Below are 27,789 nucleotides of genomic sequence, written 5' to 3'. Positions count from 1 at the left end.
TCTGTTCAGGCGCTGGGCTGTGCTCTGTCTTTTTGTGCTTGCAAGGCCTTGCCTAAATATCCGGTGGAGGGATCATGGCATACATTTGGGAACCCATGGCAATAATGAGGTTGTTGCTGGCCTCTGTGTTGCCCTGCAGCTCAGGGACAGGACAGAAATGGTTGCTGAAGGGCAGCACTGGTGGTTGCTGCATTGTGCTTTCTGGATTACAGTATCTAGAGAAACACGCCCAAATAGTACCTTTTGGAATAATTCTAAGGCTTCTCCATGTTGGGCTTGGGGGACTGGGTCCCTGATACTGTCTTCTGCCTCCTGTGCCCAGAAGAGCTGGACATGGCACTGAACTGGGCAGTGTGGACTGTGGCTGGACTACCCTGAGGGGACACAGTGTAAACAGTTTTGCACTGTGTCTATTAAGAACAAGATAAACATGCCCAGGTATTTGGTATCTCATTGTCTTTCCCTTTTCTGTGTGTGTGTTTTCCCTTGAAGCACCTGAGCTGGAGCACAAGCAGAATGGAGTTACTCAGTGATGCACATACTCTCAGGGGTTTCACATATCACTCCTAGTGGCTGTTCAGAATCAAACTATTTGAGGAAGTCTGCAGAAGAACTACCTGCTGTTTGTCTGCTCTCTTTGGTGACCTGAAGTGGATTTACAAAGGAGATGGAGACAGACTTTTCTCAGGGGAGCCCAGTGAATGAGTAAGAGGCAAGGGACACAGATTGCAGGGTTGCAGCTATGACAATTCTGACTAGACATATTAAAACAACACCCCAAAACAAAACAAGCAGTGAAGGTGGTCAAACACTAGAGCCATGAGTCATCTGATTGAACTCTGATGTTGGCCCAAATTTGAGCAGGAAGTTAGGCTAGGGACCTCCAGAGGCCTTTTTGACCTATATTTTTCTTTGATTCTAAGCATCTAATAAATGACCAACTGTAATTGCTGTTGGACTTCATGACCTATGTGACATCTTCCAGTCCTTCAAGTCTTGCAGCTTCTTAAGATGATTAATGCCTTGTTAAATCATCCTATGCAGAACGAACAATCATCCCTCCACTTGCAGGCACTACCACCCTGACTGGATGCTCTGAAGGTCTTTTAGGAAAGGCAGGGAAGTAACATGGCACATTTCTAACATTCCAAATGCAACCCCTTCCCTTGCCTACACTATGGGCAAGAGCCAACCCCGGGTGACATCCCCAATACTAAAACTGGTACTAAACAATGAAACTGAACAATGACAGTATTTTCAGACAGCTTGCTACAAACTCCCAGGTCTTTTGTTTTCCAGTTTATAAAGACAAAACAAACATAATAAAAAAATTCCTCCTTGGAAATGTCATTCCCTCCATTGAACAAACCAGCAGGCAAAATTCTAGAGGCTGAGTTATGCAGGAGGTCGGGGTGGAGGTTATGACCGGTTCCTTTTTGGCCTTAAACTCTTATGAAAATCACAGCTCCAGTGAAGTCAATGGCAGTTTTGTCCCAGTGATTTCAGTGGGGTCATGGTTTCCAGGCATGGATTTGTGTTCTGCCTCCAGCCAACCCTGCTCCCATTAATCATACATCTGTCAAACTAGTTAGAGTGAATGAGGAAGGATTTGGTCCAGGCAGAACAGCACCATCTCAGCTCAAATAAATGGACTCTTGTTTCAGGGGCAGATTTGCCAAGAGATTTCCATGGGCTGTCACCTGTGAATTAGTGTGACCCATTGCTGAGAGTGCCCTCAGGTCATGAGATGGGGATGCTGCTGCACTGTAACATAGCCCTCCATCCTGCATGCTTCCATTCATTTCTGTGTTTGCTAGTTTGGGGTATTTTGTTTTTCTTTTGCGAAGAAAAGAGAAGAGAGGAGAAGACAGAAGAAAAAAAGGGAAGGGAAAGTTTTCTGTGTGAGTTAATGTGGGAAACAACCCCACCAATGATCTTCCCAGAGGCCTGCTGTCCTCCCTTCCCCCATGGAATGAGAGTGGCTTGCCTAAGTGGGACTTTCAGTGGTCTGTCAGCAATCTCAGCTCACTATCTAATTACTTCTTCTCCTCAGGCTTTAGGACTTTTTTTTTTTGCCAAACAGACAAACAAATTCTGTTTCAATTTGAGATCCCTTTTGCTGTGTGCTGTTCTCATGGGACCACACCACCCGAACAAACATTTCTGGCTTGACCAACAGGAATCACATCTAGATCTATATAATCACCACTCTTCATTCAATTCCATTCTGGAGAGACAATTTCCTATTAAATTTCAAAGTGGTTTATTGGCTCGGAGAGACAGCAAAGCATCAGATCACAGAGGGAAGAGCTGCTAGTTGGACAAAGCATCATTTGTCTACGTAATGCAACTTGATATTTGTGTCTATAACTGTATACAGACCAGGAGATCAGATTTTAACTTTATGTACAACCAAATCCACCTTTGCCTCACATATATATCTGGTAGATGCTGTTAGATTTTGCATTGCAGTCACCATGCTGGGTGTGTCTAAATCAACAGATCTATAGAGAACTTCTTTTCCTGATACCTAAAAATTAAATTATCTCCCTTTTATTCTCTGCAAGAAAATTGAAGTGACTAGATCTTTCTGCATTGAAGATGTCTCCTTCCGGACATAATATACTATGTATAAGATAAAGGATGTCCAGACTATAGCCTATGAATCAGCTGTGGTGCCATAGAAAGGTTTATGCTGCCTACAAACCACTCCTGCTACTCTCTTTGCTAAGGATCCTTTTGTCCTCTCTAGTGGTATGACTAAAGTACATCTGTTTTGGAACTAAAATACAGGGACTGCCATCCCCATCCCCCAGTGCTATGACAGTGCACATACATACTAGGCTGTGTGACTGAAAATACTCATGTGATGCAGGGTGTCTGCATATGGGGTGCCATGGCAGAGGTGATCCCACCGCGTTCGTGGTAACAGGCTGCAATGCCTGAGCCTCCTGCCCAGGCCACTGACTCCAAAATGCCTCATATTCACAGCCTCTGAATAACTGAGCCCCTGCCTGGCTTCCTCTAGTGATAAAAATGCCCAGGCCTTCGGAGTAGTGAGTCCTGGTGAGCTACGAGACAGCACTTGAGAAGGGTGGGGTGTGGGGGGGGCCTGCTACCACTTCAGAGCCAAGCACACGTGCTCGAGGAGGTTTCAATCTTGCTTCAAATCTCCACCCTAACTCCAGGGAGTTGTGCTCCAATTTGTTTCACTTTGTGCTGTTGGAGTGATTTGTCTTTGCATCTTGTAGAAGTTCCTGCTGTGAACTGCAGAATCATTTAAGACTTGGCTGCTGCTTTTATAGAGAATTACCCTTTAAGACCTGAATACGACAAAGCACTTAAGACCAAGAGTGCTATATGTTGATGGAACTGCTCCTATATTTAATGGTAGCCATGGGCTTGATTTGGCTGGATCAAGAGATGAGGCATCATGTGTCCTTTGTGAATATAAATTCTCACAGAAAAGCCTGGGGACTCTGTACCTGATGGTATCACCACAGCACACATACAATAAACTACCAAAGTAGTGCTGGTTTCCTTATAAAACAACAATGCCTTAAAATATGTATTAGTGTTTACAAGCATTATACTTGACCAAGCTGCTTGTTTACCTAGATAATGGAAACTGAGCATGACTATTCTATGACTTTAAAAAGTTGCTTTACCTAGACAATACACTTATCCATCTGAGATCAGCCCTGTTTGCAAGAGAAACCGAAGCAAGCTTTTATGAGCTGATATGAGAAAGAGAAAACCTGGTGGTGATGACCTATACCATCCTGGTTTATCCCTAGCAAATTCCACTCAGCCAAACTTCTTCCATCTTGTTCCGAGCTATGGAGCCCTTGCTTGCTTATTGTGTAGGTTAACTGTAGTTTCTTTCCTTGGCTGCCATGGTTTCTGCAGCCTGCACCCATACCCAGCTCCTACACTGTGCTGTGGGATACTGATTGTGGGCCAGATGGTGAATGGGATTGGGAACTGATCGAGGTTAGAAGTGACCACTTTTTTTGGCTGAGTTATGCTGAGCTCTGATCCCTCTTCTGGAGCAGTTGCCTTCCCTGACACACAGTTGTACCAGCATGACTAAGGAAGGGGCCCAGGGGTGGAAAGGAGAGGTGGTGGCAGGATTGCAATGGGGAGGAGGGTGGTGAAGGTCACTTCAGCTGATACTGCTGCCAAAAGAAATGCTCACTGAATGACAGCCCTGTGGCATGTCCAGCCAAGTCCTGTGGAAATCCTCAGTGTCAGGGACAAAATCCTGCTTTCCAGCCCAGTGTGTTCTGATGGGATTTATTCATCTCCCAGTGTGCTTGTCAGCTTTTTGGCACAGTGAAGTGCAGTGGTAAGGCATAGAGTAGTGGATGCGGAAAGGAGAAGAGACTGGTGCTGCATGATAGACACCTCAAGTCGAGGGCAAGCAGCAGCAAGAAAGGTGCTAATGAGAACATGATCTCCTCTGTAACAGGGATGGAATAAGACATTTCAGCAAGGGAAGGTCTTAAACTATGGCTGTTCTTCAACTGTTGCAGGTCTGGGTCTTACATTTTGATATGGAAAGAGATTGGGTGAGCAACCTCTCTCCATGAGAAGAAACAGCATGCTTGCTTTGTATATATCTCCCTCCTCCAGTGCTCTACATTTCCAAATACTAAACCATGACTGAATTACTGCACTATAAAATAAGTTGAACCTGCTGTGACCTGAAGACTGGTTCAGTTTACAGCCAAGTCCATAATCCAAAAAGCATGAAGGATCAGCAATGGGAAGAGAAATAAAAGTGCTGAGCAGAAGGAGTCAGCAGGTAGTCCTTAGCAGTCAGCTAATCACAGTGAATAATTTATTACAGCAATGCCACTGAGACTCCACTAGCTTTTAAACCAGAATTTCCTGGAAATGTTTTCTGCTCCTCTTGTATCATTTGTGTATTTGAAATCTTTTATTCCTGTCTGCAATACAAAGATGTCTGCAAAGGTCTTAGGAAATGATTCCAAGAAGAGCCCAATTAGATATGAGTCCTGTCACTGTTTCTAACCCCACTTGAATCTGAATGCTCTAGAGAAAGGCCAACCCTTTCTGAACACTTCTGTGGCTCAGTGACACGCTGGTGAGAGAAGTGTTACACAGGCTCCATGCCTCTGACAACAGAAACCAACTTCCTGCCAAATCAGACACCCTCCTTGAACATGTGTGTTTATAACCTCTCCCAAAAACCTGTTCAAAACCAACCAACTCATTGTTAAATCTCTGGATGGAGGGTCACACTTGTAGTCCTATCTTCAATCTTTCTAAGCTCTTGACTTCTCTTGTATCATGTGGCAAGGAGTTATGCAAGTGAACTGGTTTCCCTGTAAGTGATTTTAATTTCATGTTTCTTTTCGCCTTTTTGACTGTCATAATGGTCTGCGATCAGCCAGGATAGAGACCAATTTGTCAGCTTCCTCCTCCCCATAGTTCACTAGTATCTACATATATCACATAAATCCCTACTTTATGGTTTTTTAAGTTACTGGTCCTTCATTCCTTCCCCACAGGAAGTGCAAGTTTAACCACTCCATCAATGCAATTACTGACTTGACAATGCTTCCTTATGCCCTAAAGCAGAGAGGATCTCTATTTGTTCTGCAATAAAACAGGTCTTAATTAGGCTATTGCTCCTCCAGTGTAAATATCTCATTTTGCCTCTGGAATTGGGTTAATTCACTCTATCTCCTGTTGTTTGGAAAAGGCCAAGTGACATCATACAGCAATCTTTCACTTTCTGGACACAATTAACGTGCTGATTTCTTTGCTCATGCTTTTGACAAGCAGGTGATTTCTCTCTGATCAGTCACTTTAGGCTATTTATTTTACTTGTGTTTTTTATTGCTTGCTAGGATAGGTCCAACTGAGCTCTTGTTTTCACATGCTTTAAATGGGAAGTCAATCTGTTTCCATTGCTTTGGATTCACAACAACATTACAAATTAAATTCTTCTGTATTGAGAATCCATAGATCTTTGTGGAGACCTTTGTGGAAAAAAAGGCTCACCTTAAGTTTCACTGCCAGTAGGCTTCTGTGGAAGAACGTGGGATAACACTATATAGAGGTATTTCTTGCAAAGCAACCAAACACTGCCAGGCTGTCCTTTAAGGTAATTTTATTTTTAGTGGTAAGTTAAACAATTTCTCTGTCTGTTTATTGGCCATATGGAAGTCCTTTGGCTGACTCTGTTAATCATTCACTCTTCAGCTTGGTGTTAATTGTTTACTAAGTGTTAAGCTGTGTGCACTAAGAGATGCCTTTGGGCTCTTAAATCAGTGGGGATATCTCACTAGAAAAACAGAGACATGCCTCGTGCTACTGCAACTGCTTGAGCATCCTGGTCTAACAGCTCCAGGCTATGCAACTTCTACTTCATATACAAGTCTCTTGGGATGGAGTAGAGAGTTACATCCTTACTGCTAGTTGAACAAACACCTCACACAGACAATGTTGTCTCACAGGGGGCTGCAGTGCCTTGCTCTTTTATTACAGTTGCTCTGCAATGCAAGTGAAAAAACCCTCTAAACACCCTTCCCTGAAAATGATGGATTTGGTCTCTACAGTCTCAGTGGCTTGTGGGAAGGTGGTGCTGGTCTGGAGACCTGGCTCCAAAGAATTTACTTTGGTTTATCATAAATATTGGATGGTGCTGACCCAAGATGGGTAGAGCCTAGCAGGGCAATGACTCCTTTGGGTTGTGTTTTTTCAAGGCACATGGAGCCTTAAAGGGCCTTTTCTATTCACAAGGAAGAGTTTATAGAAGCTCAGGGTAATACAGAGGGCAATGAATCCAGCCTGTCCTGGATTTTGTGTGCTGCTGCTACAAAAATGACACTGTTTCTGCAAGCCACGATTAAACTTCCAGAATACCTCAGCATATGGGTAGCAGGACAGCAGCCATCTTTCCATATACTTTGTACCCCCTTCTTTTTGTTCAGCTGCAATGGTGGGTTTTGTGAAGTATATAAAAAGTTTTGCATTTATTTAATACCTCAGAATGAACAGCTATCAGGTCATAACTGATACGGACCAAACCTGGGTTTGAACAAGCAACATTCAAGAGGAAGTCTTTGGCAGGGCTTGCTGAGTCTGTGAGCCCCAGAACAGGAGAAAAACAGAAGTGAGAATGTAAGCCTCCAAGTGATGGCTTTAGGTAGCCTCAGAGCTTCCAGAGAATTCAGACATAAGCAGGAGGGAATATAAATATAGAAGCACAGAGTCACATTAGGTTCTGCAGCCCGTCCCGAGCTGCATTCCAGTTTAATAGTCCTGCATTCCCATCTGAACCACCTCGGACTGGGAGCCAGATACCCATCTCAGCTGCATCCCCAGTAATGCAGGAGGACTTATGCCTGAGTGAGAATACTGCAAGCAAGATCAAGTTCTGGCCCTGTGTCAGCCTGAATTCTCCTCTCTGGACTCATCCAACTTGCTGACAAACCTAGTTAGTTTTCTAGAGACACATGGCTGATTTACTCCAGCAATTTAATAAAAACGTGGTTTTGACTGACTGCTAATGGGATCGCCTGAGATGGACGCAGCTGCTTAGTGTGGGTTACAGCCTTTCTTGCAAACACAATAAGCATGGAAATCTATCTAGGATGACATAATAGGAAAACATTACAATCTCGCTTATAAGACGAGCAAGGTTGTTATATACATTTAATAAAAATGTCTTGGTTTCAGCTGGTTTCTTGCTACAATTTTCTGCTTGTGTTTCTTCCAGGGAGATTTATTTTTCCGCTGTAATTTTTCAGTTTGTTTCTGGCATTGGCAATGTGCAGGAACAAAATAATTAAGATCAGAAAGGACATAATGTCTTTCCTCCCTTTCCCCCAGTTTTACCTTGCAGAAAGTTCAGTAAGGTTTACCTTTCCACTTTGGACAGCAAAGTCTTGAACCAGCCCATGCTGGTATAGTGAAATGAATCAGATACTATGGTAAGCTCCAGATACCAGGGTTATCAAGCACAATTTTACAATCTAATTAGCAGACGATTAAACATTGCACCTCGCTGAGGCAGTTGAGCAGCTCTTGCCAGAGGGGTTTTACCACCTGTGTAGGGTAAGAAGTCTTTTTACCTGCTCGACAGAGGGTAAAAACACACAATGGAGAAATGATAAAAGCCTCAGCCTCTATATCAAGTCCTGGTCCTGATTTGGGTTTTGCATTTTGGAATAGCTGTGCCAAGAGATGGAGTTTGCAAGCATCATGTAACAGCAATGCTCATCTAGGCTGTCTTTTCACTGCTGTAGTCTCTGGAGGATGGCAATGGACAAATTCTAGCTTGGGAAGTCCTGCTTTCCTTTCCCACCCAGATTTATGACCACTTCTGCTAAGCCACAGAAGTCCTCAGTGGTTTATACATAAGGCAGCACCATTGTTTTGGGTCTCCTGGATTTTGTATATAATTCGCTGAGAGAAAAAAAAAAAGTAATTCTTAATAAAGAGAAAACTGGCACCCTATCTTGTGGAGTTACACTGGCAGAAAAAAATGAAGGGTATGCCTACAGCTCCTGGTTCAAGGGGCCATGTGAGAACTAGAGGTTAGTTCTGGGAACACAGAGAGGCTCACCAAGATGTATTCGTGCTCTGAAATGAATGCTGCAGACCAGGTCACTCTGAGCAGCTGAGGAGAAAGCAAAGGAGCTAAGAAAGGAGGCTGCTTCAAGATGAAACATCTGTTTCCTTTCATGCAGTCAGAGCACCTGACCTTGTTTTTTCTTTCTTCTGATGCTCTCCACCAACACTCTCATCCCATCAAGGGTTGATAAAAAAATGCTACAACTTGCGAATGGCTGAGTCCTTGTCAGGCAGGACACTGTTTTCCTCCAAAGAAATGTTTGTATCACTAAGACTGACTTCTGAAGGCATGTTTTAAGGACATGTCTTCCCTGGGGGGTTGGCACTAACAGAGGTATGTGGGTGCAGACACCTAGCCTAGGCATGTTTTAAACTATCACGTGTGAGTATGGCTTGCCCTGCAGGTAATGATTGATCCCAAATAGATAGGTCTTTTAGAGCACAGATGCTCTGTGAAGACCTCCTTACTCCTCTAGCCCTTTAATTAATAAAAAGCCCCATTAATAGCTTTCAGCCATCAAAGGCTGATCGATGTACCTGTTATCTCCTGCTGCTTCCTGGGTAGTTCTGTGTTCTACCAAAACCTTAATTCTAGTTTATTTTAATAGAAGATGCTATCTGTGAGCACCAGACAGTGTCCAACTTGAATATGACCAGAAGAGATGAAATAAAGGGACTGGGGACCTTGGAACAGAGACAAAATGAGAAAGAGAAAACGCAAGGAGAAATGCAGCACATTAATTCAGAGTTAAATCAGTGTGGAAGCGTTTGGATCCATAGAAGAGCTGCCTAGTTGCTCCAAACCATTCAGTTCTGCAGCCTGCAAGCAAGACTGAAAATTTGCCTCCTGATGTCTCCATGGGTTTGCAGTACAACAAATACTGTTGCTAACAGACTGTGCATGCCCACCTGCAGGGCATGTGCTCAGAGATGAGGTTTTTTGTGTTAGATTGCACACCAGGTAGGAAAATCAGAACATGTAGGTCTGCCTAGTAGGATGAACTAGGGATCAGAACCTCCCTCCTCCCAAATGAACAGGACATTCCTTAGCTGGATTTCTCAAAGGCTATTTGGAAGGACTGAGACAAAACCCCATTTTCAGATGCACTGAAAGCCTCACTAAAAATAGTAACAGAAAGACCAGAATGGCTGGTCATCACTGACCAAGCTCTAGTTTTGTGATTAGATCTAAGGGTGCCATGTCTTGATTTGTGAACTGTTTCAAAGTAAAGTTCCTAAACAAATCAGACACTGGGCACAAACTTTAATGCCATTTTGTTGGTGATGTGATGAAAGTTGTCTTCTGTTAGCTTGACATTAACTCTTCAGCTAGCAAAACTGTTGTCTAATGTAATCCTGCTCTTGGGAAAGCCATGCAATTTTTTCTTTTTGCAATAAATGGAAGAAGCTTTCCTGTCCTTTCTTCCTTCTCTCAGATAATTTATGGTTTGACAACACACTATCAAGGGTTGGCTGAGCACCCTTGATCTCACCATAGCTGGTGGATGGAAAGCCTCTAGTACCAGAGAGGATCATTCCTTCAGTTCCATTTATCTCTTATGAGCCACGCAAAAAGAAGTGCAAATAGCAAGATTAAGTGACACTTATTTCCTCCCCATACCACAACATTTAATAAATTAAGAGCTACTTTTGTTCATTTATTCTGTGCAGACATTCAGACAAGTTCGGGAGAAAACATCCTTCAAAATCACATGAATCAATGCCGATATTTGGCATGTATCACACCTGCAAATCAAGCTATAACATGTGTGGCAAGCTCAGACCTTGACAGAAAAGTAAACACTTACCTTTCTTGGTTTCACTTTGTCATGGTAGTCATACTGAAAAATTCCCTTGTAGCTAAGTCCTAACCACCATGGAATGCCCTGCTTGTCCTGGAAAACAGAGGGAGTTATATTGAACGGGATGTGCAAATGCTGGACATTTTCTAGGCTGTTATTCAAGGTGAAGATTTGTTTCTAAGCAGTATCTTTACATGTCATGGGTACTGTTAAATTTACCCCTGCTGAATTTCCTCAAGTCACAAAGCTCCATGGTGTTTAGGAGAGATCTGTTTTACTTTTGGCTGTGACCTAAAAATTATTTAAAATGCATCACCTGTGACCAACTTACTCAAAATGCTGCCAGGGGAGGTGGGGAAGTTTGACATGTGTCCCTTGTGCAGTGGTACATCCTCTTTCTCTTCCCTGAAAATTATTCAGTCTGAACAAAGACTGGAGAGAAAGGAAAGTGATTCACCCAGCTGACTTGAATTATGTGGAGGGATTTTAGCATTAATCTTGAAAACGTAGCAGTAATGGGATCTGAGAGTTACCAAGTGATAAGGTCTGACAGGCTCGGACCCAACTGCTTTGTATCTGAGTGTGCAGTAAAATGGCCTTATGGAGTAATGGCTGATACCTGATACCAGCTGCTTTGCAATTTACTGGGCTGGAGTCTTCAATGAAATTACATCTGTTCTGTTAATGTGATAGAGGATGGCAGAGGAAAACGCAGCAAAACCAGAACTCCCACATGAGGCAGAAGCAAAACGTATTACGTGCAGTATTTGCTGCCTCACTGCTGTTCACTGGCACTTATTGATCATGGGGAGGGAGTTGACTGGAATAGCTCTTAAGTGTTTGAGGGCTTGAACACCCAGCCTCATCCACCATATCTTTCTTGGTCAAGAGATGTGAATGCAAAGGGTGCTGGAGGGAACGTGCCCTTTGACAAAAGATGAAGCTAATGCTCTTTGCAAAATGCAAAAGTAAGTACCCTAGAGAAACCCAGTACCCTGACAGCTACTGTCAGGTATTTGTGTTTTTATGGTACTTTGTGTGTGCAAGACATTTCAGATGTATGAAACACCATATAATCTGTGCAGAGAGGTAATGACAAAACACATCAGAACTTCAGGGGTGATAAATGAGGGAATATGCTCTGGGGACTGTGGATGTAGCTTTCTTTGTATGTATATTGATTTTTTTCCTTAAAAAAAAAACAACCCTACACAGCTGGTCAGGCAGGGAAGTAAGAATAATAATAATATGAGACTGGAAGATCTGGTGATGAATCATTTGACAAAAGAAATGGGGAATTTAATGAATACCTGCATGAAATACACACAGTTTGAAGTGGAGAGCTATTTGGGGAGGGAAATGTTATGTCTAGAGTATGGGACCACGATTTAACATTAAAATGATGTACTGTACCTCTATCTGTCTACCTATATGTCAAGTGAAGGGAACTGCAGTCTGCAGGTCATGGCTGGCCCTAGTTAGTTGCTTACAGATTTGCCAGCTGGGAAAAGTCTGACCTCCTGGAATTACAAAAAGGAGTGAAGCATTGAGTCTGCCAGTGATATGTCTGGCTTGTCCCTTTGGTGCTGGTTCACTGGCATCACCAGAGCTTGCCACTGCTTGTGGGCTGAACATCTCAAGTACAATAAGACTGCAAGAGTTTTATCTTCAAGAACAGGATTTTCCTCTTTGGAGCTGTATTTACCAAACATTCACTATGCAATTGAAATAAGTTTATCCTACCACAGGAAGTGAAATGAGACTTTAGTAGCAGTGCATTGTATTCTGAAAGCAGGATGGTTATTTGTACCTCTCTCCCTCCCTCTCCAACAACAGTTTAATTCAATAAATGATCCTTTGTTGTAGCACGTACCTTTACTGCATAATAATGCACTCCATATGTTGGGAGGGATTCTACAATGCTCATGTAACTGCAAAACAACACATAAGAGAACATGTCTGAGAAGCTGAGAGGATGATCTGGAAAAAAAGGCTTTACTAAAGAAATAATTAGGTACATAAATACTTAAAAATAAAGCATTGAGATGGGAGACATAATTACATATTGTATTCAGAGCCCAGTATAAATATTTCCTGATAAAACAAAGGTCACAAGAAGTCATTCTTATTTCACTTACTTCACAATTGCTTGACCTCTTGTCTGACCATTTAGTTTCTTGTAATGTTCAATGACTCGATCCTCGCTGGAAAAGAAGAAATGAGATGTTTTCTTTAAAGGAAGTATCATGACTAAGAATCTTGCCAAAGAGATACTTCTGTTAACACAGCTACCAACTGAGGGAATTAGAAGATGCCAAGCAAAAGTGTTAGATGAGGGGATTTGATGCAGCCCAGGGTAAACAAGGAGGAATAAAAATAGTTCTAAGAGCTGGTTTCCTGGAAGAACCTTATTCACTCACACAGTATCTATTTGTACAGACTCTTCCCTCTTCATTACTTTGCTATCCACGAACAACAGCCATGATATTACAGTGTGACAAACAGATGTGTGATGGAGCTTCTCAAGCTCTGCTTTGCCCTAACTGGTGCAACTTCTTTCCAGGCCCCCCACGTTCTCTGAAAGCAGGGAAAACTTTCAGAAACTGGTGGCCAGTAGTAGTCCTAAGCTTCACAGATTACTCCTCATTGCAACTGCACAAAACCAGATACCGGAGCACTAGTGTAAGTACCCTGGAGAAATCTCTCTCTGCAAGAAGTTAAATTCTTAGTGTACACCGAGTCAATAACAGCAGGTTAAACAGTGGCAGGGAATGTTTTCAAGGCACTCAGATCTGGGTCCCTTTACTGTTAAAGTTTGATGTCCCTTTGCATACACAAACTTGCATTTTCCCAGGCAACTCCTGGCTACTGCACTTGGAGTTGGCATGGGCCAGGACCCATTCCCAACACTGCTTTGGAGGCTAAGGCAGTTTCATGGTATAGATGGACTGTTCCACTCCACTGGGCCTCTGTGTCAGAGAACAGTTCTGAGAGTGTTTGACAAATGCATGTTGAGACATTGACCTATACATGGTAGAGATGTAGCATCTAAGAACAGATCAGTATAACCAAAATGACAGACTAAGGGGCATCTGGAAGTTCAGTTTTAAAGAATCTCCTTCCTTCTTCTCCAATGAATGGGTAGCAGGAGAGCACATAACCAGAGCTATTTGATGCATCCAATCAGCTGTGCTAGCAAGGTCACACCGTGCGGAAGTATAAACCAATTATCTCCTTTTGAAGGTTCACAGTATTGTCTTTTGATTTCAAGAACATTCCTCTCAATCTACAGCCATGCAAGTCATCACAGCCTCCAAGCCTGGTACTTTCAGCCTGGTCTGACTGTGGTTCTTCTCTAACTTCCAGCAACATAATGCTCACAGGACCAGCTCTGTTACATTGGCATGACAGTCAAACCTCAAGTCTTGAGGTTTAACCTCAACAACACCAAGGATGTGGAACTATTGAGTCCCCTCGAGATCCTGTACAGGCCTTGCCAGTCCAAGAGGAAGGAAACCTAAACTACCTTTATGCCACCTTAGTGCCCTTCCCACCTGGCACTGCATAAGCTTCTACTAGTACCAAGTATCCATCTAATGCCATCACGCTGCATGTGGTTTAGGCCAGTGTGAACTGGCCTTCCTCCCTCCTGGCATTTCCTAGGTCCATCTGGGGCCCCCACGGAGGTCTTTAAAGGCAGCCAAATGGTTGTCCATCATGTGGTAATCCTTCCCCAGGCAGAACTGAAGCTACTTTTATTGCAAGACAATGTGAAAGAGCACAGCAGTGTGGGATGGTCTGGTAGATGACCTCACCAGAACTACTTAGAGATGCCTATGAGGACTTTGTGGAAAGCTACAAAGTGTTTCAGTGAGCACTAGCCCTGCTAACACAACTGCATCTTCTTGTTGTGCCCTCTCCATACGCATCCTTGTGCCAGGGAGATCTGTGTGGAGCCCAAAGCTCTGCTGGGAGATCCCCTGTCCCTGCTGGGCCCAGCCTTCACAATGCCCTCAGTGATGTCACAGGTAGAGGCCACAGTCTGCTGTGAAATCACACATGGGATGTTCTGTTCTGTGTCATCACAAGGAGGACACATGGTGCTGTAATACAACAAACAAAACTTGCTGTGCACAGCTGGGACGTGGGGCCTGGCGTGGGGGAGCTGGGGACTGTGCATCCATACCTGGTAGTGCAGGGAAGAAGGGAGAGGATCAAAAACACCCAGTGTAGGCAGCACAGAGCAATTCAAAGTAGATGGTCTGTTGGACTGTCAGCAGGGCCAGCTGTTCCCCCACAAGCCTGTTATTTGTCTAAGAGTAACTTGCCAAGTGACTTCCCCCACTCATTCTATAATATAAGGGCTTTTTTGGGGGCAAGGTGAAGAGTTGTTCCACCAGCACAACACAGTGGGTATGGGGTGTTGATTGAGAATCAGTGACAAATTACATGGGTAAAGGAATGGTCCAGCTCTCCCACCAAATCCCTCAGAATAATTTTAATGCTTAGAAAATGATCTGTAAGCTGTAAATTTAACAGCTATGAAACCCTATTCAGCCCACTGATCCAAGCCAGTACCCCAGATGTTATGGGCGTGCACATGAAGGCAGAGCCCAGTTCTCCTGCCATGATTATCATAAACAGGATTACTTTTGGAGAAATAACTGAATTACATGAGTGTTCAGTACTGGAAGATCTCCAAAAACATCATTCTTAATAAAAAAAGATAGACAGAGAGGGCTTACAGCCCTTTGAAATTACCTCTTAAAACCACGATTACATGTGGATGCAATTCCTCTCTGTCTCAGACAGGAACAAACCAGGAGTGACTTCTCAGAAAACAATGGAGTTTCTCCAGTGCAAAATGCTCTTAACTTTGGTTTCTACTCTGTGCAGTTTATTGTATAGATCAGCTCTCATATTGATGCCATTCACGGAAAGGATAGATGTACCTACATGCTGGTTGCCTAATGTGATTCTGGATGGGCTCTGCTTTCTTACAAATGATTATTATAAAATAATAGTATGTTCCCAGACCATATCCCTTGGGGATGGAAGTCAGTTGATGGCCTGTTTCCTTCAAAGGGCAGATCAGATGTCAGGGAGCATTCCTGAACAGTGGGATGAATAAAGTTATGTTCTCAACCCATAGTAAAAGATGTGGGATAGTCCAGGCTCTACCCAGTTCTCCTAAATAAACACAGGCAACACTATGTCTCCATTGCTCTGTTAGGATACTGATGGTCTTCCTTTCCAATGCATAATGTTTTGAGGTCTACAGATGTAAGTGCCAGATAAGTATGATCCTTATTTCTTCTTCCTTTTGGACAAAAAAAACAAGGCCTGAATGATCATTTGAGCCATGAATATTTACGAATGGGATTTGCTGCCTTTCACCTTTCTACAGCACTGGGGTAGTCACACTTCGGGGAAAGAAACATTTACTCCAGAGCAGATGGCTTCCTTGGGAGGAGGTTCCTGTTGCTTCTATTGACAAGAAAGGGAGCTGAGGGTACCTCACTCAGATGGAGAGATCTATGTTGAAGAAATGTTCTTGGTCAGATGAATCCCACCTCAGCTGCATGACAGCCACTCCTCTAACACCTCTCTGAATTCCTTTTTCTTTCCCACTGCCCTGTGCAAAGACAATCATCCAATACAGAGATGACTTTCTGCCTCCAGCTCTGGTAAGCCCAGCATGTGCCAGGGCAAACAAGCAAAATCATTCATGGCTCAGAAGGAGCATTAGCAGAGCTTATAAACATTCTCCCCTATCATTTCAGCTGTTCATCTCCTAGTAGCTGCCATGCTGCTCTTGACAGCTGTGAGGGTGCTGGGACACTGCCTGGACCACCAGCTGACATCTCCTCTGCCCCTGCTCTGGCTTGTTGCTGTGTAAGTGACACAGAAACTCATTCATAATGCAGGGCTGACAGAGGATGCCTAACTAATGTGGAGACACAGAGGCTGCTGAAGCACTTCTGTCTGCCAGCTCATAAAACATTCCTCCCAAAGCTGCAATAATTAATAAATGGATAATATCCTGCAGCAGACAACTCTGATAAAGATCTTTAGAACTACCAAGAAATCCCTTCAGTCCCAGCAGCTTACAGGATGGATGGCAGACAGCTTGCAAACAAATGCACAGCCAGAGTTTCTCATCATCAGATCCAGATTTTCAAAGGTAATTGTTTCCCCCCTCTCTTCCCAGCACACTGAGCTGTTTTACATAGCTGCCCACTCATTGGTGTTCCCTGATGTTGTTCTGTTTCTAACCTGATTTGTCCATTTTGATTATATTCTTGAACTTAGTAACATCTTTATTTGAAGTCATACACTGTTCCACTGAAGGCAACAGAGCATCTCTTGGGCCAGAGGGATCAAGAGCAGGATCAGAGCCTCATGTCTGTGTCCTATTAAAGGGACTAAATAGTCATTTTCACCTGATGTTTTCAGAGGTGGATTTTCTGGCAACACTGATGCTTTAGGTTGCTAAAAAACAAGCTTCCATTCAAAGTCTGTTGGAATCTGGGAGAAGTCTGTTTTCCCCCTAGTAAGCTGAAAATTCCACTTTAGCACCCACTTTTGTGCTGTTGCATCTCCTCCTTGCTTTGTTACTGACAACTTAGTACTAGGCTGGCTTCTTGGGAAGAATCTGACAGTGGCTAGAAAGGAGGACTATGAATTAACACATTTTCTAAAGGTTCTTTCCAGTCTCTGTGATTAGTTTTATGTCTAAAATAATAATGTCAGTTGTTTCCATGCATGGGCAAGAAAAATCAAAACTCAGGGGCCCAGCTCCTGGACTGTGTGGGAGGACCAAAAGCTCAGCTTTCATTTAAAAGAAAAAAAAACAAACCACAGCAAAAAAGCCCCTGCTTGCTTCACCAGTAATCAGTGATGCGAAGAGATACTTGAAAACAAGGTGTGGAACTGATTCTTAATCTGTAGAGAGCTGGAAACAACAACTTGATGCTATAAAAATTACAACCTTCAGTTTTGTGGTGATGTCTACAGGCCTCCAAGAAGAGGTTACAGTGAAGGGAAAGGCCTGAGGCAAGGGTGTGCAACCAGGAGTCTCCATGAAGGTGGAGCTGGAGGCACCAAACTGTGCTGATTCAGCCCTTGCTGCATCTAAGAATCCAGGACTCATCCCACTGGTCTTACTACATTTGATAGGAGCAACAGGTGATGCTTTTTCATGGTGTGTGATGGAAATGTTGTATTTCATGCAGATCTATCAGAGTATCTTGCTGAGGATACCATACTGTTTACTTGATTATCCATTTTATCACCTATTAGTACATTTCTGCTTATACAAATATAGCATAGGAATATTTTGTTTGTTTTAAACTAACTAAAGGAATAACTCATCCCACCCCTTATGTTTTAAATGTTCCTTTCCAGAGTTGGAAATTCAGTTGTTACTTCTTTGTGCTAATGCCGAAGAGCTGAAGCATAAAACTGACTGCACACAGAAAAGAACAGGATGGAATTTGTGTCCAGTGTGCAATTTGCAAAGCAGAAGGGTCAGAAAACACAGTTTTAAAAAGCTGCCCTTTTAGATCACTGAGGTTTGATCTGTACTTCAGAGGCTTTTTGCCCAATTCACCAGCAACCTCTTGTTGAGAGCACTCAGTGTTTCTGAGGGTGTTGATGAAAAAGGCACCATTAAAGAATAATGAACTTCTGATGTATAAGGTCTCTGAGACCTGGTTACTGAAGTGAAATCACAAGGGAGTCACAGGACTGTAGCCATTGGTTTTATTACCCCACTGGAAACAGCCAGCTTCCCAACCTGCAACCTGTTCTCAGTCACATGAGAACTCCCACACAATTAAGTACAGCTGCAAGAAGTGCTGTACGTTGTGTGTAACTGTAAGCACTTCCATTCTGAGCATGAGGTCTTTATGTGGCTCTTCCTGCTTCAGGTGACTCAATACAGCCCAAACCCAAGGAGAGTGTCTAATGGACAGAGACAGGCCCAGACCTCACTGAGATTTGCAAGCAGAAATCCTTAACATCATGTTGACATACTATGTTATATGTTGACAAACACTTGCTGACAGTGGGGGCAGACAGATCCTGATGGGCAGGCAGGGCCTGACAGGCCTTGTGGGTTGTGACTGCTTTTCTGTGTACAGATACCATCACAGACAACTGGCACAAAGGCTGGGTGGGCACTTTAATACGACCTCAGTCTGTGTTGCTGATGGAGGGTCAGATTTGCCTTCCCTGTCCATGGCTACTTGTTCCCACCACTCCTCTCATGGTGACTTTTAGCTAGAGCTACCAGTCAGCAGTCAGACCAGGCCACTGACCTGGCTGGAAATGCACTGCTTTGTAATGTGTGGATTAATTCCTGGAAGAAGGAAACAAATGCTCTGAACAGGGAGACCATGCTGCTTCTAGTGAAACAGCAGCCTCTATTTATCACTTTTTCATAAAGATTTGGTTTGGTTTGTTTCCTAGACATAAACACCAGGAGCTTGTGATGATCCACAGCTTGTGTGTCAGTGTTCCTAACCTCAGCTGGGGACACCTCCTGATGTGCTCAGAAAATGGTTAGGAGACCTCACAGAATAGCTTGCCTATTAGGTATAGCTAACTCTGGTATTGTAGCCATGCTAGGAAAAGTGGATGGCCTTCCTGGCAGAGTGAAGAGCTGAGATCATAAACTACAACCTGCTTTGTTTTCCCTACAATCTTCAGATTACCAAGATGCTGAAATTAAAAAGAGTAGCAGATAAAGAAGTTCACTTCTACCCCCAGGCTTATAGGGTAATGCATTAAAGACAAACATGAAAGAGGAGCAAACAGAAATTAAAGTGAAAGCATCTCCCCATTAGTGAACAGTCTTTGCCCAGATTCTTTCCTATTTGCACAGATAAAAGGGATAGGCAGGGTGGCACACAGTCTCTGTGTGTGGGGCATACAGAATTTAATTGTGACCCTGCTCCTACACTGCAATAAAAACTGAGATCACAAGCCTCCACCTCTGAACATCACCTAGTTAATATAAAAGGAGGAATACGTCCCCTTTAGTTCAGCTATACCATACAGAAAGGACTTGCATGAAGAAGTTCAGTCACTCAAAAAATAACACAGAGCAGTTAAAAAGATTAACATTTCAAACTGGGAAAGCTTTTTGCACAGATGCAAATTGCTGGGAAGGGAAATGGCACATCAGACCTCTTGAATTCATCAGACACTTGCACACTTACAGTGAATTTTCTGGCCAGATATTAGTGCAGCCATTTAGCAGGCAGGGAAATGGAGGCCCAGGGTGGTAGCTCTACTGGTGCAGAATCATGCAATGAGTCAGTGGTAAACCCAGGGCTAGAAAGCAAGAATCCCTGCATTTCTGTTCCACTCTCAGAGCACTTATTGCCAGAGCAGCAGAATTCTCAGCAGAATGATACATTACCAGTAAGCAAGGGAAGGATGCTCCTTCAGTGCTGGCGTTGGAAGGGCTGGCAGCTTCTTTAATTCATTCCTTACAACTTCATTGCTGAAATAGAGTTCAAAAGGAGGATCAGGCTACAAGAAAACAACCACAATATTTGATATAACCTGACCTAGCTGGCAGGCGGCTACAGCTCTACATCTGTTCCTCCTTAACAAAAGGCACTTTTTCTTCTCTCTTTATTTGTTTTATGGCAGCCCAGTTAACTTTTCCCTCTATTATCAAAATTGGAGAGAAGCTCTTCCAGATGGTTATGTTGAAGTACTTCCTATCAGTGACTGGACACAAAAGCCACCATGTCACATTTCATTGAGCAAGGTACCATGGACATGTTCATACAGAGAAAAAAATGAGAAGAAAAAGTAATGCTTTCAGGTGCACTAAAGCACCTTCCTGTAAAGCCTTGCAACTTGCTGCAAAAAGCAATTATTTGCTTTCTTAGTATCACAGGTTGTTCTTAGCCTTTTGCCTCAATGACCTGACATTTGCACAACATCTTCTCTGGTAAGACTCCAGCTTGAATTTATGTCCTGCCCCCCAAAACCCTCTGTGGGACCAGTCTCAACAACTTCATTAACATTCTCCTTTCTGCAACCTCTAGTGGTCACAGTGGCCACTGGAGCAGCATCACTGCACACTAGAGAGCTCATGAAACAGGAGACAGATTTGCACAGATGAAATTATACCATGGGATTTACTCCTACAAACCCAAAATGCCTCCCTTCCCATTTTTAAACACACAAGGAATTATGTGCATGTGGAAAAAACCAAAACAAAACAAAACTCCCTCAAAGGCTTGGGAAGGAAGTGTTGCTGTTACTTTTAAAATCATAGAAATGCAAGCCAAGAGGGCCAGACATGACACTGAGAAATGCCAAAGAATTAAGGTTTTTGTTTACTACTTAATAGCAGGAGGATTTTTTTGCCTTCTTGTACACTGCCCTTTATCTCACCAAAAAGTGTGGCTGTCCTGGAGCTGTGGAGAAAAATATCTCTTCCAGAGCTCCAGATTTCCCAGCCCACTCTCTTCTCCTGTAGGGCAGAAGGGCCATTAACCAGACAGACACGTAGTCTTAGCATTCCCAGCTGTAGACCAGCCATCCTTAACATCTGCTAAAGGCCCAAGGAGGCCTTGGAAATGCTGGGTCATCCCGAGTTTCATTCTTGTCTCTAGGACAGTCTGTATGGATGCTTGTAGAGACATGATCTTGAGTTGTTGTAAAAATCTTCCCACATCATTTCTCCATTTGCACACCCAAACAGTGGTCTCTGCCTGAGACCTGGGCAGGTTTGTCTTAATTGGAGTTTGCAGGTTAATTGGTAGGTTGAGCCATAAGGTAAACCACTACCATAAATCCTTGTGCAGACATTTTGGGTTTTTATGATCATGGTAGTGCCCTGAAAATCAATTCAGTAGTTTCAAAACAGGACTGCAACTTCTAGTCAAGACAAATCTATGACAGACATGCCCAAATTCTAATTAGGTTCAAATTTTGCAGAGTGAAGATGTGCAGAACAGCACTTAAAAGAAATGACTAAGGCAACCACTTCCATGCTAAACACATAGAAAAACACTCCGTGGCACCTCAAATCAAATCACTCTTCACAGTGTTTGAACACCCACTGCTGCCTAAATCTCATGGTCATTTGACCATCAGATCCTCCTTTATAACTGCAAATACTCAAAAACCATTCAGATTTTTTCTTCCATGGCAGGTAAATATTTGCACAAGTCTGAACAAGAAGCTGCTCTTTTCCATGTTATCTACTGATCTGGGCACCCTGCTCTGTGACTGGCAGCCCAAAAAACAAGCTGTTGTTGTTAACAGAGGTTGCTGGGTTTGCCCAGAGATCTCCTCCACAACATGAGCATACTCAGCTCTTACTGAGTTTTTTGACATTTTGAAAGAAACTGGGGAAAAAAAACCCCAACAAACCAGAACCCAGCACAATCAGAGACCAAGCAGCAGTCACTGTTCTCAAGTGAAGAATTTTTGAGGCTGGCTGCTCATAGAAGGAAGTTGAGAAATTTCCAAAACTTTTCTGGGAAAACAGGGAGTAATTTCCAAACAGGGACTTTCTGAGCATAGAAAATGGTTAAGTAGGGCAAGATTAGTGGTGAGGAAGTATCTTTGAGAGTCTGGGAAAAAGCCTGAATCAGTAACAGCTCCCAGAAAAGAAAGAGCTAACACTCAGCTCCATCTTTTCTGTCAGTGAGGAGCAAAGCTTGCTTGCACTGGAATAAAAAAGCCCTCTTAAGAATCAGAGAAAAAAACATTCTTAATGAATTTGTTCCATAGGATTAGTATTTCTACTCAGTACCTAGAAAATACCAAAAAGGTAGTGCTTCACAACTTCAAAGCACCAAATGTATTGCAGGTAATCACTTCCAGGAGCAAAAAGGTATTTCATTCCACAGTCCATGTATTCACTAAGTCTTCTGGCAAGACGTGTCTCAAGATAAATGAATTCTGACTCCCAAAAGGATGTCAAATCAAGAAAAGGGGGAAAAAAAAAATTACTCAGGTTGTATTTGAACTGGTGGCCATGAGGTCACTTTCCTCTTGGCTCCTTTTAAAACACCAAACCCCTTAATTTTTAAAATGTTTCCAGCAGGATCACAAGTGGTTTTGTACTTACTGCTTTTCCCACTCTTCCTAGTGAAATATCTCACTGTGTTAATATTATTACTGTATTTAGAAAGTGTTTTTTTAATGTGGTCACTTGTGCTGCGTTTATTTTCTAGTCAAAAGTGTCCAACCTCCAAGGTTGCTGTAGATGGAAGGGTGCTTTTGATACAGATTTATTAACACACAGGGAAAAGGGTCCAAATACACTTTCTTTGTGTCCTCCAGACCACTTTATTCCTGCACTGAACTTAAAATACTGAAAAGACTGAATAGCAATATGAAAACTGAACTGGAAAAGCCATTCACATGGGTTCCTGAAAGCTGGTTAGATATCCAGAAACAAGGTCAACTGACTGGACAGTAGACCTAGAAGACAGGAATCCCTGAGTTCTGGTCTTAGTTCTAGCACTGCATGTTTAATGACTCTTGGCCAAATAAATGAGTCTCCACATCTATGTAGTTCTGTCTACACATGGGGGTAAGAGGTCTATCTTGCCACTTCATCAGCATTTTGTGAATAACATTTTTTGCAAATTGGTTGCAGTAATTTTGAGCAACATTACAGATGCAGTTATGTCTAAGGAAATCCATACATCTTCCAGCATGTGTAATAACAATGATTAGTAACAAAACAAGACTACAGGTTAAAGTTATTAACTCTTCTCAGTATGCTAAGTAATTCTGTTGAATGCAAGAGGAAATGTAGAGTCTGAAATTCTTGGATTAAATAGTACTGTTTGAAATACAGTATTTAGGATCTTCTCCATAAGGTTGCAAGAATGCAGCCTGGGTGTTGTAAGCCCTTCATAAATTCTAATTGGTTAAATGTCACTTGGTTACACAGAAGGAAAAGTAATTCTGAAACTATGTTAGATCACCATCTTCCATTGAAATGATTGTGAAATTCTGCTTATCAGGAAACTGGCTGTTTGCTTTCCTCCCTTGTTCTTTTGTATGTTGCTGGGAGATACCTGGAGTTCACTTGAAATGTCTCATGATGCTTAACTGGAAGAAACCTAGCAATGAGAGTCTGTCTGAGGAATTAGCTACAGCAAACTTACAGCAAACACTGAGAAGTATTTTTCCTAATTGATCTAAATGGATTCAGGAGCTCTGGGTTTCTGATGGGTTTGTTTCTGAAATGAAACACACATTAGAAATGGAAAAGGCCTTAGCCAAATTGCTCGCTGTGATGCCAAAGTGATCTGTCAGGGCTATTGTGGCATCTTAGTTCGAGATTGATAGGGGTGACTCAGAACTAAGTGCTGTCCAGGCTTACCAAGCACTGGGTAGTCATTGCAATGCCTGAGTTAGGCAATACTCCAAGGTGGCAAAAATTAGCACAGACTCATACATGACGATGCCTTTCCAAAGGATGCGGGATATATACTTGAAATGACACATAAGCCCCCTCTGGGATAAGGAAAGAGGAGTATTATAAGTGTAGTTGTTATTCTGAGGCACGGAATGATTTCCTTCAAAGCAGCAGTGGGAGCTGCATCAGTTCACAGAGGTAGAAGACTGACCACTAGAGTTCACAGGATCAGTTCTGATTTTGAGCTCCCATGAGGCCCAAAAAGCAAACTTGCAACTGCATTCAGGAGTCCTGAACCAGCCCCTGTGATCCACCACCTGGGAACAGTGGGGTTTGGAGGTAATCATGCTCAGGCCAACATGGGCAGGTGTCAACCCGAGCTGAATTGTGACAACTTTGCATTGACTATCCCAGCACCTGAGGTGATCAGCAGCGGCCCCTAGGGAGGCTCTCACGGCGAACAGCAGTTCTCCCATTGCGACCAACGAGCCCCTGCTTGTGCACTTTTCTGGATCAGGGCCAAGGAGAAACTTGTAGTCTTACAGGCTATAAATCTGATGGTGGCAGTAGACAGGACAGGTGTGGGAAATCTGCAGTCTGTGTTCCAAGCATGCAATCCTTTAGAAGTAACTTATTTCTTCAAAAAGAAAGCAAGAGTTCAAGAGTTCATCCTTCACGCAATGTATGCTGCCATGCACAACATATTATCTTTAAATCTCAGCAGCAAGACCTTTACAACTGCAGAGGTTCTCTGTTTCAAAGAGTAGCCACTTCTATTTCAAACAGCATTTCAACTTCAACTAACTTGAAACACTGAAGCTAACTTCAGCCCTAAGAGAAGTCAGAACATTTGTTTCCATCTGCAGTTTCTCTGGCTGGCCCCAGGCTTGATTTGCCTCCCAGATTTTACACTTCTGATATGAATAACCACAAATCTCAGCAGGCAAAATCTTGACCACAATGACCTCATGTTGACTTCAGTAGCACCTGGATCTCACCCAGCATATAAACCCATGTCAGTGCATGTTAGAGGGGACTTGCTAGACAGACATCCATGGAAATGCTAAGTCTTCTAACCATAGAGGGTCGGGATAGTATTCTTCTACCTTCTTTCAAGAGTAGGCTTCAAACTCCACTAATAAGGCAGATTGCTTTGCCATAATTTATAAATTAAGATCCCTGGCAGTGACAGCAAGTTGTTGTGAAGACACCATTTCTCTGATTGACTTGGATGTAGGGATTCCCCTGTCCACTTCAGACCGTTGTGATCCACAGGTGGAAAGCTCTAAGAGCTAACTGTTTTAACAGGGCTGATGATGACTGGCATGCTGATGTGAAGGAAGCAGTTACCACCATGTATTGAGGTATCTTTTGTGCACTAAGGGAAGATTCCTCATTTCTCTGTGGCCTAGATAAATGCACTGTGATAAACTCAATCATCCCTTTTACAAGGACATGAAACAGCTTTTAGCAGATGAATGCTTTCCACTGGCTGGTTCCACTTCTGGTCTGGAACAGATACTTGGAAGATAAAATGCTTTCAGTCCTATTAGCCTGAGCCATCAGATTCCTTTCTATTCTGTGTTTCATGGTCTAAATGTACACTTTTTGGGTGTGTTTTTGTCATGTCAAAGACATTCTGAGAAACATTAAATATCGTTCTTCATAGCAAAACCAGTGGAAGATGTGGTTCATCACAGATTTGAATGGCAAAACTCTGCTTGGCTCAGCTCCACTGGGCTGAGCATTTGGCAGTGCATGGAAAACCAAGACTGGAAAGGAAAAGCACTGCATGTGCTCCAGTGCCCCCTAAATAAACACTGCTGGTAGCTCAGTTATTCCAAATTTGGTGGAACTGAAAAATGAAACAAGACTAGACTTGTGTTTTTGTGGTCAGATGCATGCCAGGATTTTGCAAGTTGATGAAGGTTTTGAGAAATGATAAGGCTGAACTTGAACTTCCTTTTACCAAGGGTTACCTTATGTCATCTCAGATTTCGTGATACATAAGCAATATTTTCAACTCATTGTTCCTTCTCAGTGATTTGTCTCAATTTTAGCTGGCTAGAAGTCTCAGTCCACCAAATGGTGGAAGCTGTTCATCTGCTCTGCCTGTTATTCACAATCTCCAATGGGTGCACACAGTACCATTACAGTCTTCTCAGTGTAACTCAATGCTGACAAAAAAGATACTTTCAGCTTATCTGGCAGTTCAACCTCACTGCCCATTCCTACCTTGTTTTCTCCTCTGAAATGAACCTGAATGGATATTGTGGTCCTCCAGCTGAACTCACATTCAGGTCAACAAAAGCAATACATGGAGTTTGTGGATTTTTTAGCATAGGTAGTTTGCCTGGGCTTCAGGTGAAGAACTTCAATGTTTCTCACATGAGGCATGAAACAGCCATCTGACCTTTGGTCACTGCTAATGCAGAACTGACAGATACTGTCAGCTTAAATGAAAATTCTTGGGCATTTCATTAACAGCCTCCTGAAACACCAAACACAGTTCATCTCTTTGAATTTCTTCCAGCAAGTCTGAATATTTGGCTCAAGGGATAGCAGAAGCTCAAAAAAACCAATCATCTAAGTTGTGATTTTGAGAACTCTGTCCAAATTCAAGCTGAAATATCAATTAGTGATGGAACTTTAATGTTGCCTCTGGCTGGGTCTTTGATATAACAGTGATTGTAGAGTCATTTCCTTAGCAATTTCCTTCCGAAGACTAGTCTACTTCCTGAACTTCATGGACATATAAAGAGATTTGCAACAACAAAGTCACAAACAATGCTGTTTGCATTGCCTTCTCTAGTCAAAGGCTGTGTTTTGTGAAGAAATGGCTTCAGGAAACACAATGTCTATATTAACAATGTGTATATTCCTGTTGCTACACAGCTACAACCCAGTTGCATCCCTCACGCAGTGATTTCCCCAGATTTATTCTCACAGCACATAATGGCAAAAGCTTTTAAGATCACCTACCTTGAAAAATCTCCCTTCGCCTCCTGTAAAATGAGAAAGAAAAATTAAAAATGTACCATTAAAGATAGGATTAAAAAAAAAAAAAGGTAAACAATTGTTCAAGATTTTCCATTTGCAAAACTCATTTAGCAGCAATTTCCTGTTGTAATTGGTTCCTCATGTATTTTTTGGAACTAGTATCTAATGTCAAGTGCCATGATACATGCAGTGAACCGGGCAGATTAACAAACAAAAGGTTTGCTTAATACAGAGCCAGATAATTCCTCTTTCTGCTAGTAAACACCCAAGAAGCTGCAGGAAATAATGCTAGTAAATAAGTAATTTTTTGCTCAGTGTGGATACCACATTACTAGAAGACGTCTGAAGTCTCAGTGGCTTTGCAGCCTCTGAGACTGCAACTCCCCTGACTCTTTTTACAAGTATTCTGGTTATTTTCTAGAAATTAGACTTTCAAAAAGTAAGCTCATTATCAGCTTTCAAGGGGTTGCAAGACACAGGTTTCTCTAACTCCTTGCTCGGTGTTTGGAGGAGTATTTAGCTCCCTTACTTATATATCTAGATATTTCTATTTACTACCAACACAGCCTGATGTTAAAGCTAATGTTTCTCTACAGTGATTAGAGTCGTACCTGAGTCTTACTGGGTATCTGGTGAATCTTCAAAATTTGGTGACTCCCCTCCTCAATAGATGCAATACACATTTTGAGGGGCTGGAGCACGTCCAGAGAAGGGCAATGAAACTGGTAAAGAGTCTAGACAATAAGTCCTGTGAGGAGCAGCTGAGGGAACTGAGGTTGTTTAGTCTGGAGAAAAGGAGGCTGAGGTAAGACCTTCTTGCTCTCCACAACTACCCAAAAGGAGGCTGTAGTGAGGTGGGGGTTGGTCTCTTCTCCCAAGTAACAAGTGATAGGACAAGATGAAATGACCTCAAGTTGTGCCAGGGGAGGTTTAGATTGGATTAGGAGAAATTTTTTCACTGAGAGG

General features: G+C 42.7%; 1 protein-coding gene across 7 annotated transcripts in view; it reads right to left on the bottom strand.

Moving 5' to 3' along the window:
- Positions 1-27,789, bottom strand: part of FRMD4A (FERM domain containing 4A) — a 383,479-nt gene that overhangs the window by 48,349 nt on the left and 307,341 nt on the right. For all 7 annotated transcript variants that reach the window (XM_051608133.1, XM_051608143.1, XM_051608117.1 and 4 more), the window contains exons 7-11: positions 26,806-26,828; positions 19,840-19,923; positions 12,551-12,616; positions 12,286-12,343; positions 10,419-10,505 (exon numbers count right to left, since the gene is read on the bottom strand). In XM_051608133.1, the coding sequence (XP_051464093.1) occupies positions 10,419-10,505; positions 12,286-12,343; positions 12,551-12,616; positions 19,840-19,923; positions 26,806-26,828 (318 nt within the window). The remainder of the gene's footprint in view (positions 1-10,418; positions 10,506-12,285; positions 12,344-12,550; positions 12,617-19,839; positions 19,924-26,805; positions 26,829-27,789) is intronic.

The sequence above is a fragment of the Apus apus genome, chromosome 1, assembly GCF_020740795.1.
Source record: "Apus apus isolate bApuApu2 chromosome 1, bApuApu2.pri.cur, whole genome shotgun sequence".
Lineage (NCBI taxonomy): Eukaryota > Metazoa > Chordata > Aves > Apodiformes > Apodidae > Apus > Apus apus.
This window is presented reverse-complemented; position numbering and strand designations above follow the sequence as displayed.